The following is a 23,714-nucleotide window of genomic DNA, read 5'->3' on the forward strand; positions in this document are numbered from 1 at the left end:
AGGACCCCTGCTTGCAAAACAAGTGCCCTTACCCACTGAACCAATATTCCTGAGCTGACAAAATGAGAGAATTGGGCAAACTGAGTGATAATGCCAGGATGGGAAGAGGAGTGGGAGGGGTTTAAGGTTGAAAAATTAAATTCTAATTAATTACAGCAGATGAAACATGTTCAATAATGAGTAAAATAGTTGGGAAGAAAAGATGGTGTGGAAGTAGAAGAGGGATTTGTTAGAAGGGGCTCAGTGGGACTAGGAGGGGAATGGAAGAGAGTGATAGGGTCTAAAAATAACCAAAAGACATCTTATACATGTATGAAATTGTAAAGGACTAAAAATTTTAAATTATTACTAAAAAAAAAAAAAAATGAATCCAGTTTTAAAAAAAGGCATTGTATCAAACCAAACAAGCAGAGTCCTTATTAACAAGTCCTGCTTCTGTTGCTAAGGAAGCCAGTAAAAGATTGTTGGCCCATGGTTTTCCCTGCTGTTCTGCTCCCACCCCAAGGTCTGAGGGGGGAGTAAGGGGCAGGAACATCCAGCTTATAACCCTCCCCACTAATCCCCAGCCTGCCAGGTCCACTGGGGCACAGCCAGCAGAGGTGAGCAGTGTCCTGTTTCCTGCGATCCACTGATCCACTCTCAGGCTCTGCCTGCCTCCCCAGGAGTCCTGCTGACATTGAGAACATCCAGACAACAAGAGGGACAATAGCTAAGGGGCAGTGTAAGAACACAATCAACAAGAGCCAGGCAACATGGCATCACCAGAGACCAGTTACCCTGCTACAGCAAGCCCTGGATATCCTAACATAGCCAAAGTACAAGATGACCTTAAATCCAATCTTATAAAGATGATAGAGGCCTATAGAGAGGAGATATATAAATCCCTTAAGGAGAATACAATCAAACCGGTGAAGGAAACGAATAAAACTGTCCAAGACCTGAGAATGGGACTAGAAGCAATAAAGACAACACAAACTGAGGGAGTCCTGGAGATGGAAGGACTCAGGAAGAGGTTTTATGTCAAAAAAAGCAAGCTAAATCTAAAAAGTTCATGGCACAAAACACCCAAGAAATCTGGGACAGGATGAAAGGACCAAATTTAAGAATAATAGGAACAGAAGGAGAAGATTTCCAACTACAAGACCCAGACGATATTTTCAACAAAATCATAGAGGAAGCCAGGAAAAGGGGATGCTGATGAGCACAGGAAGCCAGGAAAAGGGGATGCTGATGAGCACAGGAAGGAGACTGACTTCTCTAAAACGCACTTAATAGAGCAAAGTAGACTTGAGATCTATGTTCCCAAATAGTTTTTCTGCCTCCCAAGCTGAAAGAAACTGAGCCCTCCAAGCCTACCTGGCTCTGGGGTTCAGAAAAGCAGCAAAAATAAAACCAGGCTCCTTAAAGGAGATGCTGGAAAACAGGCCTTGAGTGACAGTCAAGTTTTACAAAATCCTTGAAGATGCCGGGAATTCTGAACAATATACCCATCCCTTTAAGGTTTGCATTAATGTTTATGAAGCACTTGGCCAGAACCCCTTGCTTCCCCGAGGCTCTCTCTGGAAGGTGAAAAGTGTGTGATTTTTCCTTCATAAGATTTTTTCCCCATCTTGAACCCAGAGGAGCTACTTGTATTAAAATGAAACATTTAGTAACAAACATGTTGAGTGTGGGAGTGTTGGCCCGGAAGTCTGGCTCCCAGGATCCCAGCCCAACCGCCCTACACCAAGGTTTCTCAAGGCCGAACTGAAAGACGTGTCCCAGATGGGCTTCTGCGTCCCCTTGCTAACTTAAAAAAAAAAAACCAAGGCCCTGTAAAAATCTAGTTTCGAGGGTAGCTTTTCTGATAAGACAAACCTCTCTACCTGCTTGAAACCGTGTTCCTCAGACCTGTCCCCCCACCCCCCAAAAAACCAGGGGCTTGGAAAGAATCAAGAAGAAAAAGAGAGATGAGAAACTTGACGAGGAAGCTAATCTAGGTGCAGAATAGACTCTGTGTCTAGACTTTTGCTACATCTTATTCCAATGTTGAGACAGGCTCTCACATAGTCCTGGCTAGCCTCAAACCGTCCATGCAGCTAAGCCTTGAACTTAAATCCTCCTGCCTCTACCTCCACAGTGCAGGAGAATCTCAAAATGCAGGAGAATGCTACCTTGACCAGTTTATCCCACACTCAACCCAGGGCCTTATGCACATTGGAAGAGACTTACAGAGCTACAGGCCCAGTTCTCCACAACTTTCTTTTTGACCCTTCTGCAAAGACTCACTGTATTAACACTGATCCTAGACTCTGTCAACATGACTGTTTCTTTCACATATACGGCACAGAATATAAAAGGCACAAGGGACAGGACCTTGAGTTCATTACCACATGAGGATTATTGCATCTAGTTCAAACAGACAAAACAACTATGCAACAATGAAGGACACGTGGACCCTGAATGACATGAGAAGGCTTCTGGAAGGTTCTTTGTTTTTGTGTTTTGCAGTGTAGAGGTTGGACGCCTTGGGCTTGTACTTGCTAGACTGGTGCTTTCCCACTGAACCATATTCCTAGTCTAATTTTTTTTTTCCTCTTCCTTTTTTTAGTTCTATAATGGTCCTGTACATATGCTTTTAAAGCAGGTTTAGTGTCACATACCAAGATGTTTTCTAATACAACTATATATCTTGGATTAACTTGGAGACTGGGGTCGGGGTGAGGCCGGGGGTACAGGTAGGGAGGTGGTTAGGGACGAACACGATTGGCACAGAACTGACCCTTGTTTCAATGCTGGGTAGTGGGTGTCTCGAAGCTCCTTCTAACATCTCACCTAACTTGGTGTGTATGTTAAATCACCATACTAAAAGGTTTAAAGAACAAAGTATGGGTGGCACATGCCTGTAATCCTACCACTGGGGAGACGGGTCAGAAGGATAAGGAGTTTAAGGTCAGCCTTGTCTACATGGCAAGGCCAGCCTGGGCTTCATGACTCCCTATCTCAAAAATACAAACACTGGCAACTTAGTCTAGTTAGTAATGTCCTCCCTAGCACGCATGAAGTTCTGGATTCAATCCCAGCACTACACGAACAAAGTATGGTGACACAGCGCCCTCCTCCTCTGTAATTCCAGGATTTGAGAAGTTGAGGAGAGAAAGGATCAGGAGTTCAAGGTCATTCTTAGCTACAGAGTGAGTTCAAGGCCAGTCTGGGGTATATGATATAATGTGTGTGTGTGTGTGTGGTGGGGGGAATAAAATGGTCAATTCTCATTTACAAATAAAAAACGAAGGCTGATGTCCTCCAACCTACACTATAAACTTTGCATGCTGGAGGGACAGGGAGAGTTGGCGACCCTCAATCCACGTGTCCAGCCCTAACACCCTATTTGTAACCCAAGTCCCTGAGAGTGGTCCAGCTTGCATTCCCACGGTCCCCAAGCGTCCAGGGCTCTGCAAATCTATCGCGCCCCTGGGAGGTCACGGGAGTAACCCCAACTGCATTGCTTGAGGTCCCTATTGGAAGGGAGGGGCGCCGGGTGGCAGGGTCGCGGGTCCGTGGAGAACAAAGGGGGCGGGGCCCGCGCGCCACCTGGACCAGGTGTGTGTGGGCGGGGCCGCGCGTCACCTTAAGGATGTTGTCGAAGATGGTGTCGCGGAACTCCAGCAGCGCCTTCTGGTCGAACTCCCGGCCGTGGATGATGCGCATCTGCTTGAGGAAGGTGGACTTGCCGCTCTCGCCGGCGCCCAGCAGCAGGATCTTGACCAGCCGCCGCACCGCGCGCCGCTCGCGGGCCAGCAGCGCGTCGATGTCGCGGCTGCGCCGTCGGGCCTCGCGCTCCGCGTCGCGCGCCGCGCCCGCCCTGCGCTCGCGGGCTCCGGCCTCGGCCGGCAGCAAGCAGCGGCTAAGGGTCCGCACCACCCCGGACATGGCCGCCCTCAGGCCGCGGCCGCGCCCCGCTGGGGCCCGCGCGCCATGGACGCCCCTCAGCCGGCGCGGCCCTGCCGGGCCAGGCGCCGCCCCGCCCGCCGCTCCCTCAGGCTGCGTCCGCCGCCGCCGCCCCGAGGCCCTCACTCGCCGGGCCGGCTGAGGGGCGGAGGGGAAGGCGCGGAGGGCGGGGCGGCGCCGCGCAGAAACTCTTTTATTGGTTGGGAAGTCTTCTATCTTGGGCAGCGCGCTTTTTTACTGGACAAGCGTGCCTTGGAGGAGGCGGGCACTCCTGTGGTCCTTGGGGCGGAGCCGGTGCCGAAAAAGGCGGGATCTTTTCGATGAGGGAGCTTCTTATTGGACTGCTGAGCAAACTTCTTTCTTTCAGAATGAAAGGGAGGTGGGGCCATTGAGGAGGAGGAGCTGAAGCCCTTCGCAACCAATTAGAAGTGCTCTGATCGTTTGTCAGTCACAATAACTACGCTTGGGATTGGAAGTTGTGGGAAATGGGGCGAGGCCAAAAGTGCCAGGTGTACAGAGTGACTCTCTGCCTTGATTCCCAGGTTGGTCCGGCTGTGAGCCCAAGATGTGGCTGCAAAGTTGGGAAATAGCGATGAGGTCCTCCTGCTCTTAAGTTTAGGGAGAAAGCTCAGTCGTTTTCCTTCCAAAAACATTGAAGCAGGGTGGGTCATCATTTTCAAACAAAAGCTGCTTTGAGTGTTACATGGGCCCCAAATAAGGAGAAAACAAACAAACAAAATTATTGTATGGGTCTCCCTAGGCACTTTCTTAAAATATGATTAAGGGGAGATGGTTCAGTGGGAAAGAACTGTGAAAGTGTGAGGACATGAGTTCAAATTTCCAGTTGTGCCTGTAACCCCACCTCTCAAAACCCAAGATAAGACCAATTCCAGTAACTTGCTGTGCAGCTATCCTAGCCCCAATGATAAGCTTAAGGTTCAGTGAGAGAAGCTGTTTGAAACGTTACAGAGGGGAGGCAGTTGAGCGACTTCTTGGCCTTTGTATGTATGTGCACTGGCGCGCGCACACACACACACACACACACACACACTTGCACACACATGCACGAGCGCGCACACACACATCTGTGTTTGTCATAATCACTCAGGCAGTTTGATGTGGAATAGTGGTCTGAAGTGTGGTGTCTGAAGGGTGTTGGTGCTGCATGGAGAATCATTACAGAAGCAAGAGAATTGAGATGAGTTTGAAGCCAGCCAGGGCTACATAGTAACTCTCTCACCATCTTGGCTAGAGATGATGTTGCAAGAGGAGGTCAAGCTTGTGTGATATAATCCCAGTATTGAGAGAGCCCGAGACAGGAAAATATGGAATTTGAGGCCAGCCTGGACTAAAGCTTGACTCTGTCTCAAAATGTTTTTTTTCAATATGTGTACCTGTTCCATATCCCACTTTCTATTACAAACAGAAGACAACCTTTGGTGTTGGCCCTTGCCTTCCACCTTGTGTGAGGCAGGGTTTCTTATTGTTTGCCATTGCATATGCTGGGGTAGCTGGCTCAGAAACTGAAGATAGCCCATCTCTACTTCCCATCTTGCTTGGAGTACAGATGCCTGCTACTGCGTCTGGCTGTGTGTGGATTCTAGCGAATCTGAACACAGGTCCTCACTCCTTTGAAGCCAATGCTGTACCCACTAAGGGATCACCCCAGCTCACGGTTTATTGTCTTTTAAGAGAGGTCTCATTTATCTCAGGCTGGGAAAATTACAGCCAAGGATGACTTTAAACTCCTGATCTTCCCGCCTTTGCTTCCTAAATGCATGCCATGACACCTAAGAATATGTTTCTAAGACAGAAAATGGGGGAATCTGAACCCATGGACTAGAGTTCAAACCTTATTCAGTTTTAAAAACCTAAATTAATTCACAGTTTTCGGCAAATGCTCCAGACATTTACAAATAACTTTATAAATAGCTTGATGCTGGTGTTTATAGAATCATTAACTATTTTAAAGGGCCATTTAGCTTTTTTTTTTTAGTGACACATTGTGGTGTTTTATGGGAGAAATTATATACTGTTGATAGTATCTAATTTGGGACTTTGACAAGGGTTCTGGCCATATCCTTCACATTTGCTAAAAGGCTAAAGTGCTTGAAATAAACACGTGTATCCATGCACTCCATAATAGTCTCTTAATTACCCCTGGCATTTATATGGCATGCTGTAATTTCTAAAGTGCTTTACATACATTATCTGATGTCATCTGTTCTCTCCACACCGCTGGGAGAGAGGCAAGTTACAGGGTAGCTCTAATAAAACAATCGGAGGGCTGGAGAGATGGCTGGCTCAGTAAAGTGCCTGCCAGAGCAAGCGGGGACCCCTGACTTTTGATTCCCCAGAACCTATGGAAAATGCCCGGGTGCTAGTGTGTGGCTCCAATCCCTAGTGGAGGTCAGGAGAAGAGAGAGAGAGAGAGAGAGAGAGAGAGAGAGAGAGAGAGAGAATATCATTCTGGAAGCTTACTGGCCAGCCAGGCCAGCTGAATCAATGAGTTTCAGATTCTCCTGTGTCTAATTTGCTCTTCTGTACTCGTGATGACAGACCATGACCAAAAGCAACTTGGAGAGGAAGGGGGTTATTTTAGCTTACAGTTACAGTTTACCACTGGAAGCCAAGGCAGGAACTCAAGGCAAGAGGTTGAAGCAGAGACTGTGGAATACTACTGCCCACTGGCTTGTTTGCCTGGCTCCTGCTCAGCTAGCTTTCTTATAAAACCCAGGGCCACCTGTCCAGGGCTGGCACTGCCCGCAGTGGGCTGGGCCCACCTATGTTACATTGGTCTACAGAAGATGCCCACAGGCCAGTCTGATTCCTTTTCCCCCAAATCTGTCAAATGACAACTGAAGCTAACCATAACTGTATCAAAAGGAAAGAAAGGGAAATGATTGAAGAAAGATATTTAAAGTTGAGCTCAGACATCCACATATGTACATTTGCATGTGTGTGTGCGCGTACACACTACAAGTACATATTCACACACACACTCAAACATACCATACCCACCCCCCAAAGAATGCTGAGTTCCAAGCACTACCAGTGATTCTTAGGTGTAAGTATGGTTTGTCAATAGCAGAACCTGAACAGGAAGCCTGACCTGCTGCCTGCTTCATATAGTCTGTGGGTTCAGGGCGTGTAGGAGAGTTTGGAAGTTTTGCTTTACCATTTAGGGATGTGTGCCTTGGAATGAGTCATTTAACATCTCTGAAATGTGCTTTTCTTATCTGTAAATCAATGAGGACAAAAATGGAGCCTTGGGGTTGGAGAGATGGCTCAGTAATTAAGAAAGCTGGCTGTTTTTCTCTCTGGACCCAGGTTCCATTCTCAGCATCCATACAGCAGCTTGCAACTATCTGTAACTCCAGTTTTATGAGATCTGATGCCTCAGCAGGCACCAGGCATGTACATGGCTCACAGGCATACATGTAGGCAAAACACCTGTACATGTAAAACTAAAGTAGTAAAGAAAAAATATGTACCGCTGTTGCAGAGAATCTGAATTCAATTTCTAGCATTCCCAATGCGTAGCCCACAGCTGCCTGTCTGTGAGTATACACACACACACACACACACACACACATATACACATACACACACGCACATGCATATATACATATACACATATGTACACACATGTATACATACACACATGTACACACATATATACACATATACACATACACACACGTGCACACACATATATACATATATACACATACACACATGTACACACGCATATACATATATATATATACATATACACATGTACACACATATACATATATACACATACACACATATACATATATATATATATACATACACACATGTACACACATATACATATATACACATACACACATGTACACACATATACATATATACACATACACACATGTACACACATATACATATATATACATACACACATGTACACACATATATACACATACACATATGTACACACATGTATACATATACATGTATACACATATACATATGACATATATACATATACACACATGTACACACATATATACACATGCACATATGTACACACATGTATACATATACATTTATACACATATACATATGTACACACACACACACACATATATATATATATACACATATGTACACACAAAGAGACATATACACATGTACTAAGTAACAATCATCTAAGAAATGGACCTTGATAAATCTTAAGTTTGCAGAGAGAAAGGTTTAGCTGGGAGTTGAGGTGGTCCAGTGGGTAAAGTGCTTGCTGTACAAGCACAAGGACTTGGATTTGAATTTTATTGCCCATGTCATGTCAAAAAGCCAGAAGTGGCAGCACAAACCTGTAATCTTAGCATGTCCAAGGTGGAGGGCGGATGGTGGTAATGGTGATGGCTTTTGTGAAGATGGTGATGGTGACAGTGATGGCAATGATGGTGACTGTGGTGATGGTGTCTGTGGTGATGGTGATTGATGGTAACAGTGGTGATAGTGATGATGGTGGTGGTGACAGTGATGGTGACAGTTGTGATGGTGACAATAGTGATGATAGTGATGGTGGTGGTGACAGTGAGGATAGTGATGGTGACAGTGATGAGAGTGACAGTGGTGAGGGTGACAGTGGAGATGGTAATGGTGACAATGGTGACAGTGATGATGGTGACAATGGTGATGGTGACAATAGTGATGACAGTGATGGTGGTGGTGACAGTAGTGACAGTGGTGGTGACAGGGAGGATATTGGTGATAAAGGTAGAATTAGTGAATTGTGGTACCACAAAAATTAAAAATGCTGCACAAAGAAATCTGAATTGTCACTGATCAAAGTGAGGAAGCCTCAAAGGCCAAAATGAAAGAGAAATGAGAGTGTGAGAGTTAACCTGTGGAGTTGGAAACTGTTCAGCTGTCCTCAGACACCTGCCGAAGCATCATAGGTCTGCCTTCCTGTGCTCAGCTGAGAGACAAAGGAAGCAGGAGGCCAGGACTACATAACCCTCAAAAGAATGAACTAGCAAGATTGTGTGGTGGTGCAATCATTTGTCAGCACATTAAGTCCTGAGGAAAGAGACAGATGCTCAGTGTCACTGCGTTGTTGGTGCTTCACTAGTTTGGGACAAGGACTCACTGTGTAACCTGTTGGGGATTGGTTCTAATGTTTGCTTTAATCGGGAACCTGCATGTCCAAATTCTGAAGGTCCTTATTCCCAGTTGGGTTTTGGTCAATCAATAAAGATGCCAGTGGCCAATGGTTGGGCAATGGGAGACAGGGTGGGATCCTTGAATTTGTGTGGGTTAGGAACTGGGGAAAAGGTGAGACAGAGGATTGCCATGATGTGGTACGAGATGGATCAGATTTAGAGCTGCAGGAGAGAGAGAGCCAACGAGCCATGTGAGATTTCGGATATGTGGCCACTGGCCACTTCCCCAATTGGGCCTAGGGTAGCAGGCAGAGGATTAGAAGTGCTCAGCTATTGAGCTAGGTGGCACATTAAAATAAGCTGGTGTGTGTGTGTGTGTGTGTGTGTTTCATTCCCAGATCCAAAGAATCCATGGGTGAGTGGCTGGAAGCACAACCTGCCGGGAGCAAAAAGCAGAGTAGCTAAAAGCTCATGTTGCAGAAGCTGAGGCAACTCTTATAAACAAAAACATTTAGCTGGGGCTGGCTTACAGTTCAGAGGTTTAGTCCATTGTCATCATGGCGGGAAGCATGGCAGTGTGCAGGCAGGCATGGTGTTGGAGAAGGAGCTGAAAGCTCTACATCTGGATCCATAGGCAGCAAAAAGAAAACTGTGCCACGAGATACAGTTTGAGGCTTCAGAGTCCACCCTGTAGTGATGTTCTTTTCCCAACAAAGGCACACCTCTTAATAGTGGCACCCGCTAGGAACCTATGGGCCATTTTATTCACACCACCACGAGATCCGTGGGACCATTTACCAAGATCAGTTGCTACATCAGTATGGCAGCTGCTTTGGCTTCCACCACCTTGGCAGCTGCCTGTGCGGCTCATTGCAGAGCCAGATCTAAAAACCAAGGAGCAGAAAGAAACCTAAAAAGTGAGTTCTGTGCCCTGTCAGCTTTCTCAAAGCCCCACGTAGAAAAGAGACTGTCCTTATCTGTGAGATCCAAACCCCTGGAGTCTCCCCTGGCATCCTTGGAAGGCACAGGCTGCTGGGTTTTGAATACAAAGTGCCCCCAATAAGCTCATGTGTGTGAGCACTTGGTCCCCAGCTGGGGGTCCATTTGGAGGTATGGAACCCTCATTGGAGACCTGCACTGAGGTTTTATGGCCTGGGTCCTCTTCTCTCTCTGCTTCCTGAGTGTGGATGCAGTATGATCAACCAGCTTCCTGCTCTGGATGACATGTCCTCCTGATCACAATGGTCTCCATCTGGAACTGGAACTGAGCCCTCTCTCCCTTAAGTTGCCTTTTGCCATGGTATTTCATCACAGCAGCAGACAAGAAACAAGGATGCGGGTGTTGGCAAGGGCAGAACAGGCTTGGTGCTGCTGGAACCACTTAGGGAGATAACCCTGCTCCTGTTGTTGGAAAGACTGTTCTTTTAGATTGTTTTTAAAAAAAATTAGTTTATGTTCAGGCTGAGTGTGTTGGCACGCACATGGAACCTTAGCACTAGAGAGATAGAGGCAGGCAGAACTCTATGCGTTTGAGGATAATTTGATCTACATAGTGAGTTCTCTGTTCTTCCTGAGCTACATAGTGAGACCCTGTCTGAAAAAGAAACAACTTAGGTTTGCCATAGAACGCAATGAGAATCCCTATGACATTTGCACACGGTTTCATGCTCTTTGCTCTCATTCACCCCACAGAACCCCGACTGTTCTTCTCCCCTCCTGCTGATCCTCTTCCTTTTAAACAACTCCCTTCTACTACCCCTGACACACACACACAGACACACAGACACACAGACACACACACACACACACACACACACAGGCAGAGGTACACACACATACACAGACACAAACACACAGGTGCACACACAGACAGAGGTAGACACACAGACACAGATACAAACACAGGTACACACACATACACAGACACAGACAAAAACACACAGGCACACACATACAGACACTGATTCACACACACACAGACATACAGTCAGACACACACACACATACACACACAGACACAGAGACACAGACAGACACACTGATACAAAGACAGACACAAATACACAGAAATATGTAGACACACTGATACACAGGCACAGACACACATAGACACACTGACAGACATACAGACACAAATACACAGACACAGAAACACACTAACACACACACACAGACACACACACAGGCATACTGACACACAGATACACAAAGACACACTGACATATAGACTCACAGACACAGACATACATAGACACAGGCACACAGACACACAAGCACACACACATGTGTAGGGTAACACACAAAGTATGGGTTTTATAGTGACATCCTCATGTTGTAATTGTATTTTGTTCTAATTATATTCCTTCCCCAATTTCCCTCCTTGTGCCCCCCACCCCCATTTCCCTCCTTCCCAGATTGCAATCCTTGTATTCCTATAGTATTCTATTACTGTATTGTCAATCTCCCTTAAGATAGATCTCATTAATTGCTTTTACAGTCCTTTTTTCTGGTTCTTTCCCTCTCTCTCTCTCTCTCTCTCTCTCTCTCTCTCTCTCTCTCTCTCTCTCTCTCTCACACACACACACACACACACACACACACACCATTTAAAATCTAGACTCCACATATAAGAGAATACAACCTTTGTTTTTCTGAGTCTGGCTTATTTTGCTTAACACAATGATCTCCAGTTCCATCCATTTTCCTGCAAATATCATGCCTTTATTCTCATTTGCATTTCCTGCAAATATCATGCCTTTATTCTCATTTGCAGGTGCGTAAAGTTGCACTGTGCACACGTGCCACATAGTCCTTATTCACTCATCTGTCAGCAGACATCTAGACTGGCTCTGTATCTTTCCTAAACTGTGAACCATGCAGCAGCAAACATGGATATACAAATAGCCCTGTGGTACTTTGAGTCCATCCTTGGATGTGGTACAACTGAGCTCATGATAGTCCTAACTTTTGAGGAGCCGCCATACTGATTTTAATAGTGGCTACCCCATTTTACAGTCCCACCAACAGGGAATCAAGCCTTATGTCTTCTATCTTAGTTACTTTTCTGTTGTTGTGATAAGTCATCATAGCCATAGCAGTTTATAGAAGGAAGGTGTTTTTGTTGTTGTTGTTGTTGTTGTTTGAGGGTGGTGGAGCTTATGGTCCCCATAGGTTAGGGCCTTGTAACCACAGGGACAGCACGATAGCAGGCAGCAGACATAGCAACTGGAGCTGGAAGCTTCCTGAGGGCTCACACCTCAAACCACAGAGAAGGCAAACTAGCAATGGTATAAAGGTTTAAACCCTCAAAGCCAGCCCCAATAACATACTTCCTACTTTAAACTGCCCCAACAGTGCTACCAACTGGGGACCAAGCATTAAAATTCCCAAGACTATGGTGAGCATCTCATCCGATCCACCACACCATCCTTGCCAGAGCGTGTTCTTCCCTCCCTTCCTCTTTCTTTCTTTTTCGTTATTGAGATGGGGTTTCTCTATGTAGCCTCTTTCACCTTCCCCAGTGCTGTGACCACAGGCAGGTGCTTCCACACCCAGTGCCCCTGTGTCCTCACATAGTAGGATGGGGAGGGCAAAAGGGAGCAGCACCCACTTTTTGAAATGGTATTGATCCCATCTATGGAGGCAGAGACTTCACAGCCAAATCACACATTCATAGTCCTACCTTGTAACGCTATTTTACAGGCATGAAATGGTACCACAAGCTTTGCCGGGAACACCAGGTTCTAAGCTCCCCCTGACTTCCCTACATCTAAGGTGTACTTGCCTAAGATGGGTGAACATGGTTAACACATATTGTCTAACTGTATTAAACTTTCAAAGAATAGTAAATATCACAACAGTGGGGCTAGAGAGATGATTCGTCTGTTAGGAGTACATGTTGTTTTTCCGGAGAAGTTGAGTTTGTTTTTCAGTATCCATATTAGGTGGCTAACAAACCACGGGTAATTCCATCTCCAAGAGATCCAATGTCCTCTTTTGAGCATTGAGCACTTGCATCCATCCATCCATCCATCCATCCATCCATCCATCCATCCATCCATTTACCAATCTATTTGTGTATCCATTTACCTATTTGCTTCTCTAAACATCCACCCATCTAGCCAATCTACCCACACATCCACCCATCTACCCACTTGCTCATCCATCCAATAATGATATAGACCTATCTGCTCATCTATTCATACAGCCGTCCATCCATCCACCCACCCAATCACTTCTCTCTGTCTGTCTCTTCTCCATCCCTCCACCCATCTACCCAATGCCTCCAATCACCCATCTAACCATCCATCCATCTGTTATATTCATCTATCCATTCAATTACCTGTCCATCCTTTGAATTATCCTGTTGTAGATTGCCCTGGTGCTGTTTGTATTTTGATGTTAATTCCACTTCCTCAAGAGGGGCTGCCCTTACTAGGAGTGTATCGTATACTCAGGTAAACTCATGTGAACTCTCCCCATTTTAGCTGGTCAAATAAAGACTAGAGCCTGTGATTGAGCAGTGGAAGGGAAAGGTGGGGCTGGAGGTTTTGGAGGGGGTGTGAAGAAAGGGAGGAGAGAGGCAGATGAGGAGACTGAGGAAACAGAGGAAGTCAGAGGAAGAGGAGGTGGAAGGAAGATGGAGCAGAACCACGTGGTCTGGAGAAGCCTTAAGTAGCAAGGGAATCTTATAGCTGGAGAATAGAGTAGTGTAGTGGTAAATCTGCCCAATCTAGGAGTGCAGCTTATAAACACTATAACTGAGTTGTGTGCTCCTTACACAGGCTTGTTGGGGTTGGAGATTTACTGCAACATTATCCCACCATATACATTCTATCTACTCATCTATCACCTACCTGCCCACCCATTCATCCATCTGCCATGACATTTACCTATTCATCCACCCAATCATTCACCTAACCATTCATCCACCCTACTATCCACCTGTCCATCCATCCATCCATCCATCCATCCATCCTTCCATCTATCCATCCATTCATCCACCCACCCACCCATCCATCCTCCTACCCACCTGTCCACCTGTCCGTCCATCCATCCATCCATCCATCCATCCATCCATCCACCCATCCATCCTCCTACCCACCTGTCCATCCATCCATCCATCCACCCATCTATCCATCCATCCATCCATCCTTTTATTCCTCCTACCCACCTGTCCATTCATCCATCCATCCATCCATCCATCCATCCATCCATCCTTTTATTCCTCCTACCCACCTGTCCATCCATCCATCCATCCATCCATCCATCCATCCATCCATCCTTTTACTCCACTACCTACCCATCCATCCATTCACCCACCCACTAAAAACCCACACATAACCATCCACTCATCAGCTTCCTGGCCCCTTTCTGTATGCCCTTTTTTTCTGTTGGGCATGAAGCAAAAAGTTCAAAAACAACCAAGCTGGTGGGACTTAGTAAAAATGCACCAAACCTACTGAATCCATGAGCCCAAACAAACCTTTCTTCTCTTAAGTTGTTCTCTCAGGTCTTTTGATCACAGAGACACAAAAATAACTAACACACAATCCGATGTCAGGGTCAGCTAGAAATCTGTGGGGTCTGGAATAAACTCCTGCCTTAGAGTTCTCTAAGGGAATGTATGAGAGAGGAAGAGTGTATACATGCACAAAGGAATTTTTTTTAAAGACATTGGTTTATAGAATTGTGGAGGCTGTGAGGTCCAACATCTGCAGTGTGGGCCAGCAGGGTGGAGATCCGGAAGAGCAGATGTTGTAGGTCAAGACCAAAAGCATCTGTTGGAGAAACTGTCCTTTCTCAGGGAAGTCAGTCTGCTCTGTTCAAGCTTTCAGCTGGCCAGATGTGATCCAGCCTCAGGATGGGCACTGTGCCTTTCTCTAAGCCCACTGATTTAAATGCACATCCCACCCAGGCACAGCCTCACAGAAGCATCAGGTTAGATGGCTGGATGCAGAGTGACGTCAGCGGGGTGCCATGGCCCAGCTAAACCAACTCATAAAATGGGACCTATCAGTCCGTGTTAGACGACTTGTTGGGTTGGGGAGATGGCTCTGTCAGCGGAGTACGTGTCTCCCAACCATGAAGAGCTGACTGTCACTCTTCAGAACCCGTGTGAGAAGCTGGTTGTGGTGGCATGTGCCCCAGATTCTCACTTTTGGCAAGATGGGGGAGGCAGACAGGCTGGTGGGTCCTTGCGGCTTGTTGATCAGCAAGTTGTCTTCTGACCTCTGCACACATGCCATTAATGTGGATGCAGTCCACATTAATACAAATGAGTGTGTTTGTGCATGTGCATACACACACACACACACACACACACACACATACACACACACACATACACACAGAGAGGGAGAGACAGACAGAGACTTGACACAAGATTTCTTCAGCATTCCCAAAGGACACCAGAGATTCCATATGGAGCCTACTGTTAAATGTTCTATGGAAGTTTCTACCCACAGTAACTTGCCCTCAGTAAGACAGTAACTTAGAGCAGTCTATGATGTGTGAGCCTTGCTCAGAGCCTGAGATGAAGTCATATAGTTGTCCAAATCTGCTGAATTGCTCCACAAAAACTGCCTCTCATTTCTATAAATATTCTCTTCCTGGGGTTGGGGGACAAGTGATTCGAATCTAGATTCAAATAGGGAAGCGTGGCCGAGGGTGGAGGCCATACCAGACACATGCTTCATGTGGAGGAAGCCACAGCACCCAAGCAATGGAACAGAAACAGACAGCGAAGTGCTTCTGAGTATGGGGTCCAGGTTTCATGACCAGTGCTTCCTTAAAAAAATGTGCTGACTTTAGAACAAACAAGGCAGTGATTGTCTCTCCAAAATGTGCTGGCAGTGCTCCATAGCATCCTCATGTCCAGTTCTAAAAATACAGACCCATTCCAGAGGGAGGGCCTCTATCAATACGATCAAGGCCTCAACTTGCTATCCATCCATCCATCCATCCATCCATCCACCCATCCATCCACCTATCCATCCATCCATCCTTCCATGCATACATCAGCCATTCAATTACTCACTCACATATCTACTGATCCACCCATCCACCTATCCATCTACCAACTCAACTATCTATTCATACCATCTATCCATCCATCCATCCATCCATCCATCCATCCATCCATCTACCTATTCACTCATCCATTTACCAATTCATCATTTTACATACTCATCCCCACTACTGATCCACCCATCTACCTATCCATCTACCAACTCAATTATCCATCCATCCATCCATCCACTCACCTATCCATCCATCCATCCATCCATCCATCCATCCATCATCCATCCATAGCCATATGCCCACTCACCCATCTACTGACCCACCTATCCATCTATCCATCCAGCCACTCAGTTGTCAGTCACTCATTCACCTACCCACCCACCCACCCACCCACCCACCCACCCACCCACCCATCTACCTACCAAACAACCAATGCGTGGCTATTTCCTCCCAGTTGAAACATTCCCTTTGGAGGGAAGCAGGACACTCTCAGGAAACTCCTGAAACTTAGAAGATTCCTAACACCCCTCCCCAATATTATACAAATGGTAGTTACTCCTGGAGAGGAGACTGCAATATGTCTGGATGCCTTCAAGTCATGTAGGGAACTCTAGGCATGTAGCTCTTGTGAGACTTCATCTGTGCTGAGATGGTCTTTTAAGTGATGCAGCTGCCTGAGTCACCCACACCTCTGTAAATAAAGCAATCCCTTACCTATTCCTGTAAGTAGCCCCAAATATACACATTGGTTTACCAAGACAGGCTTGGGTGGACCAGTTTCTTTGGCTTATCATCAGTCTCTTATCTGGGATGAAGGAACGTTAGTTCATGTCTCCCCAGGAAAAGTCACATAACACTGTCCATCCACTATTCCCTCCACTATCTGTCCATCCATCCGTCTTTCCCTCCCTCCCTCTTCCAACACATCCATGCCTCCACTCTCCCTCGTATTGTACCCACCCACCCACACACTAATTCTTCTGTCCACCCACTCATTCCTCTGGCCTCTGGCCTTCACCCATCTTCCATGCAGTGCTGGAATTCAGGGACACCAGCCTCACCTTGATGGACGCAGTCTCTCTCTCGTGGATGAACTCAGGGAGACAGACAAAATATGTTCATACGTATACTCTCAAGTTTGTTAAGAGCCAAGAATGAGGGCTGGAGAGATGGCTCAGTGGTTAGGAGCACTGACTTTTTTCCCCTAGGGTCTTGAGTTCAATTCCCAGCAACCACATGGTGCCTCACAACCATCTGTAATGAGAACCCATGCCCTCTTTTGGTGTGTCTGAAGACAGCTACAGTGTGCTCATACATAAAATAAATAAAACCTTTGGGGGGGGAAAAAAGACATCTGTCTCTTTAAAAAGAAAAAGGAGGGGGAGTGTATAGGGGACTTTTGGGATAGTATTTGAAATGTAAATGAAGAAAATACCTAATAAAAAATATAGAAAAAGAAAGAAAGAAAAAGGAGCCCAAAATGAGAATCCTGGAAGTCCACCAATCCACCCATCCACCTATCTATCCATCTGCTCTCTCACTCACAAACTGGATGGAAGATGATGGTAGTTGGGCCCACTTTGCTGCTATGGACTCAAGTAATGCTTCTCTGGAGAAGCTGAGTTTGAAAGGAAAGAATTGGAGGGAGATGGTGTCTTAATTTTATTTATGTTTCTATGATAAAATACCTTGACAAAAACACATTAGTAGAGAAAAGGGTTTATTTCAGCTTACAATCTTAGGCCACAGTCCATAATTGTGGGTAAGTCAAGGCAGAGATGTCAAGATACCCAGAGAGCAGAGAGAAATGAATGCAGGCGTGCTTACTTGCTTGCTTGTTTGTGGTTTGTGCTAGCTTGGTTTCTCCATTCTTATACAGGGCAGGGCCCCTGCCTAGGGAATGGTGCTGCCCATAGTGGGTGGGTCTTCCCATATCAATTAAGACAATTAAGATAAGTCCCTACAGACACGCCCCATTGTAGACCTCATTCTAGGTGCATTGACAATTAAGACTTAAGTATCACAGATTGTTTTCTGGCCTAGGAAGCAACAGTAGTTAAGGTCCAGAGGTAAGAGCAACCACTGGCCCAGTTGTGAGCTGGGCTGAAGGACTGGAGAGGGTGGGCTCATGTGGAGGCAGAAAGGATGATGAAGAAATTGTGGTGTAGAGGAATGCTGTGCTAGGAAGGAATCCCAAGAGGTTTTAGGGTCAGAAGATGGTTACTATCCTCCTGATCTATGGACAGTGTTTTGTTTTGAGTGAGAGGCTACATTGTTGAATGTTGGTTTTGTTTTTATATAGTAGGAAGAAAATATGTTAGTGCTTTAAGGTGTGTGTGTGTGTGTGTGTGTGTGTGTGTGTGTGTGTGCAAGCACATGGTGGTCAGTGGACAACTGTGTGAAATTTTCTTCTATTGTGGGTTCTAGGGATCAAATTCAGGTCATCTTTCTTGTGCAGCAAGGTCTTTTTCCCACTGAGCCAGCTCTCCAGCTCTGTATGTCACGTTTATTGTTCTCGCTGTTGTTCCTGTATTATGGTCATACTGTTCCCACTTTTGAGATGAGAAACAGGAAAACATCGAGGTTTGGTCATGTGCTAGAGAGAGAGCCCACAGCTAGCAGTTGGTAGAGCCAGGATTCCAATGCAGACAGCCAGGCCTTCAAACCCAGACCCTTGAACATTGCCTCCAGGAAGTTGCACCAGCAAGGACCAATTAAGTTACAGTGCAGAAAACAAACAAACAAACAAAAAATAAACAAAAAATAAAAAACACAACAAAACCCCAAAGCTTTTGTCTGTCCGTCTGTCTCTTTTTGTGATGCTGGCTTGTGTACTTTCTAACTAAGGACTCTACCACTGAGCCACACCCCAGCCCCTCACTGGGGGATTCTAGGCAGGTGCTCTACCACTGAGCCACGCCCCCAGCCCATCACTGGGAGATTCTAGGCAGGGGTTCTCCCACTGAGCCACACCCCAGCCCCTCACTGGGGGATTCTAGGCAGGTGCTCTACCACTGAGCCACACCCCAGTCCCTCACTGGGGGATTCTAGGCAGGAGCTCTACCATTGAGCTACATTTCCAGTTTTCTTTCAACTTTTTAGCTTTACTAATTAATTAATGGTGTGTGTGTGTGTGTGTGTGTGTGTGTGTGTGTGTGTGTGTGTGTGTGTGTGTATGTAGGGAGGGCATGTCTATGGAAGTGAGAGTACAGCTTGTGAGAGTCGATCCTTTCTTTTGCTATTTGGGATCCAGGAGTCAAATCCAATTTGTTAGACTTAGCAGCAAGCATCTTTCATCTCACTAGCTCTTCATTTTAGTTTTCAATATTTATTTAGGGGTGGGGAGAGCACTCACAGCATGCATATGGACATCAGCAGACAGCTTTCAGGAGTTGGTCTTCTCCATCTCCCATGTAGCTTCTAGGATCTAATTTAGATCATCAGCTTGGTGGCATGTACCTTTACACACTAAGGCATCATGCCAGCCTTCGCTTTAAAGCTTTGAGTTAGGGTCTCATGTAGTGGTCTGGGGTGGCTTTGAACTCACTGTGCAGCCCAGGAAGATGTTTGTAATCCTCCTACCTTAGATGTAGCTGGAATAGTAATTAAGCCTGCACTTCCAGGTTTAGCTTCTGTGCGGTTTTCTAACAGCAAAGTTGTATTTTACTTTTTCTTTTTTCAGTCAACAGTTAACTTGCTGCTGTGCAGAATATCTGTCTACTATGAATCTCTGCCTTGAGGTTAAGGCCACATCACACACATGGTGACATCACAGGGAATCAAGTATTCCCTGGTCTCCCTGATCTCTGCCACCAACTAGTCGTAGGAACAGGTTGTACTCGAGCTCTTTCCTAGTCCCGTGAGATGGTGACAACTGGTGACGTCGAGAACGTGACACCCACTTGAGGCAGTGCCCGGAAGCATCGCTGTACACTGGGAGATGGTGAAAATCCAGGTCCTCTTGTTCAGAAGAGCTGATACTGGGTTGTTTCCATGAACCAGTGGAGTATTCTGAGAACCAGGCCTCTGGGCAGAGCTGGGGATGGAGGCCAGCAGATCCTACCCATGCTGGGGCTGCAAGTGACCTGGGCAGAGGGGACGGCCTGTTCCTGGCAATGCTGGCTGGGCACTGAGATGTTTCAGGGCCCAGGGATGAATATACCATGTGTTTGCCACTTTGATCTCTGTGGGACACATAGCAAATGGTTTCCCTTTCTCAGATGGTGACTCACTTGCCTTTGAGCCTCGTCTCCTTGTCCTTTCCAGTCCAGGCTTCTTGTCCCTTTCCTGAGGCCTGGACATTTTTGGTTTAGTTGATTCATGATCCTCCTGCCTCAGTCCCCAGAGTGCTGAGGTTACACAGTTCTGCCACCATGCCAGGCTTGAGAGTATCATCTTTCTGACAATAAAACACTGTCTGCATGTGTAGATCTGCGTTCACGTGCTCCAGAGCTCATGTGGATGTCAGAGGACAACTTTTGGGAGTTTGTTCTGTTCTTTGACCATGTATGTCTTAGGGATTAATCTCAGGTCTTCAGGCTTGGCAGGAGGAGTCTGTACTTACTGATCATCTTGCCATCCTGAAAAAGTACCTACTATGTACACACTCATTTCCCATTCTCTCTTAGGTGCACGTTCTGTCATGATGTTCTTCCAGCTATCCCTCATGCTGGGCACTCAGTAAATGCTGGAGGAATGAATGAGTAAATGAATGAATAGCCTTCTGACTGGGAGAGGATGTGGTCTCACACCTAGGCATCCTTGCCAGGTCCTCAGGCACCAGCGAAATTCCTGCTCCCCTCACTGGTGGCCCAACTTTCCCCTAGAGAACCTTGGAGGAGTTGGGGAGTCGCTGGTTGAAATTCTATTTATAACCACCAGAGGTCGCTCACGCCACACACAGAAACTGCTAAGCTCTGTTGTGTCCTGGGCACTGGGAGAAATCTTTTCTGAGTTCTGCTTGCAGCCTGCTGTTTGTTCTCATTAGCACCTACCTAGGTTTGCTCCCCCAGAACCTGACAGGTGTGACCAGCATCTTAAGCACTGGGCTAGACAGCTGTAGATGAGAACGCTACAGAGTCTACCCCCACCTCTCTCTCTGTATAAGTGGGGAACAATGAGGCTGAGACTCTCTGGCATCATCCAGCCACCACCCATCAGATTCGGCCTAGGCCTCCTGAAAGACCAGCTGCACAGGGCCATTCATCAACATCAGCAAACCTCCCAGATTGAACAGTAGTCCTCAGCTGGCTCTGGGGGAGCAAACCTGTCCCATCCCCATCTCTCCCAGGGGCCTAGTCCAGCTACTTGTGCTAGGGCTTAGCTTACAATTCAGGCTTCAAGCCTCAGGAGCCCCCTCCAGGTATTTCTCAGGCTAGGTTGTCCTATCCAGCCTCCAGCCGATATAACTGAAATCTAGAATATATTCCAACAGGGTTGGAGAGATGGCTCAGAGGTTAAGAGCACTGATTGTTCTTCCAGAAGTCCTGAGTTCAATTCCTAACAACCACATGGTGGCTCACAACCATCTGTAATGGGATCTGATGCCCTCTTCTGGTGTGTCTGAAGATAGCTACATTGTACTCATCATATATATCAAATAACTAAATAAAATAAAATAAAATAAAATAAAATAAAATATTCCAATAGCCAGGGAAAGTCCAGAACTTCCTTTTTTTCTCACACCCTGCCCTAATGAAGCAGAGTTTATCTATCTATCTATCTATCTATCTATCTATCTATCTATCTATGTTTTATTTGTGGTTATAACTAACCCTTTTGTCCATGTCTCAGCCCTCTCTTTGGCTATAAAGTCAACACCTATTCTCTGGGGATGTCCTGACGCTCCTGTTTTCCTGCACATCACAGGGCCATACCTGCCTGTGCCCAGTGTAGGCCAGGCAGGGGCACAACCTAACTTCTTATCCTTATTTTACACCACTAACTGATTGTGACTTTGGCCCTTGCAAGTCTCTGTCCACCATGAACTGACAGGTGGGACTCTGAGGCCTGGGAAGGTCTGGAGGGACATTTGTGTAAGCTCTGTAATGGCGTGCGAAGCCGGCAGAATTTAGAGACCCCCTAGCTAGTTTCACTAAACCATTTCACTGGGCAGCTGGAGAAACCGAAGCTTGGGAGCCTGAGGAGAGAGGACACTGCCCACCATTACTGTATCTATTAATACCAGGTTGAGAACTGGGTACTCTGTGACTATTAGGCCTCTCCCTCGACTGTACTGCTTGTGTGTGTGTGTGTGTGTGTGTGTGTGTATGTGTGTGTGTGTTGTAATTTATGTTTTTCATGTCTGAGTGCTCTATCTTCATGTACACCTGCATGCCAGAAAAGGGCATCAGATCCCATTACAGATGGTTGTGAGCCACCATGCACCATGTGGTTGTTGGGAACTGACTCAGGACCCCTGGAAGAGCAGGCAATGTTCTTAACTTCTGAGTTATCTCTCCAGCCCTGTATTGTTTATGTTTAAAGCCTGGCTCAGCCAGGCAGGCCTAGGACCAAAGACTGCTTTGAGAATGCTGTCTAAGCCTTTTCTGGTCCTCTGACCCTTCTGCTTGGGCTGGCTGGCTTCATGTTCCAGGACAGGCTTGTAGTGAGAGCTCCATCGATAGGCAGCACCTCCCAGATGCCTATTAGAGACCTGGATTCTGGGGCTGGGGAGATGATAGCTCAGTCAATAAAGCACTTGCCTCACAGGCATGAGGACCTAAGTTTGATTTCTAGACCTCATATAAAAAGCAGGGCATCATGGGGAACACTTCTAATCCTGCATTGGGGAGGTAGAGATAGAGCAGCCAGTTTAGCTCAATTGGCAAGTTTCAGGAACAGTGAGAGACCCTGTCTCAATAAAACAAGGTGGGAAGTGCCTAAGAAATGATACCCGATGTTGTCTTTGATCTCCACACACCTGCATGACATGAACATCCCCCACACCCCACCCACATCCATATTTCCAAGAAATGCAGAGTCCCAGGATCACCAGCACCTTCACATTCAGAAGACTGGAGGGAGAGAGTCTGAGGCTATGCAGGTTCCAGGCTTGCCCTCTGTCCTCATTCCCACGGAAGCCTGAGCAGCACCATCCATCAGCCACGTGTGACCTCCTCATTCCACACGTGTCAGACTCCAGCCAAGGTTTGTTCTCAGTGTCACAGCAGAATAGAGGAGTGGGGTCTGCTTTGGTTAATCTTGATTGTTAAGTTGAGGGAACCAACTAAGAGACTTTCCACTGGCTGGGCCGTTACCATAGTGGATTAACAGATAGGAGAAGACCTTCCCCAGAAAGCAGTGCTTTGCCTATCTGCCTTTCCTCCTTGATTTTGAGTCTACTCTGTTGCTGCTTCTGCTGCTGCTACAGCTATCCTTTACTAACCCTAGAATCTAGCTTCTTCAGCCTTCCCACATGAGCTGAAGACACACAGCTTACCAGTATTCTGGCAGGCCGGAATATCAGGTTGGGAATGCTGAAACACCTGGTTGCATACACTGAGGAGCTACCAGGTTCCCAAACTCTCCAGCATACAGACCACCACTGTTGGATTACCCAGCTCCTATCATGAAAGCCAGTTTAATAAATTCTCTCTTAAGTACCCAAGG

General features: G+C 46.5%; 1 protein-coding gene across 1 annotated transcript in view; it reads right to left on the reverse strand.

Moving 5' to 3' along the window:
- Positions 1-4,047, reverse strand: part of Gna12 (guanine nucleotide binding protein, alpha 12) — a 70,488-nt gene extending 66,441 nt beyond the window's left edge. Inside the window, exon 1 of the mRNA NM_010302.2 lies at positions 3,610-4,047. Within this exon, the coding sequence (NP_034432.1) occupies positions 3,610-3,912 (303 nt within the window). The 5' untranslated portion in view covers positions 3,913-4,047. The remainder of the gene's footprint in view (positions 1-3,609) is intronic.
- Positions 4,048-23,714: the final 19,667 nt, after the last annotated feature.

Source organism: Mus musculus, chromosome 5 (genome assembly GCF_000001635.26).
Source record: "Mus musculus strain C57BL/6J chromosome 5, GRCm38.p6 C57BL/6J".
Classification (NCBI taxonomy): Eukaryota; Metazoa; Chordata; class Mammalia; order Rodentia; family Muridae; genus Mus; species Mus musculus.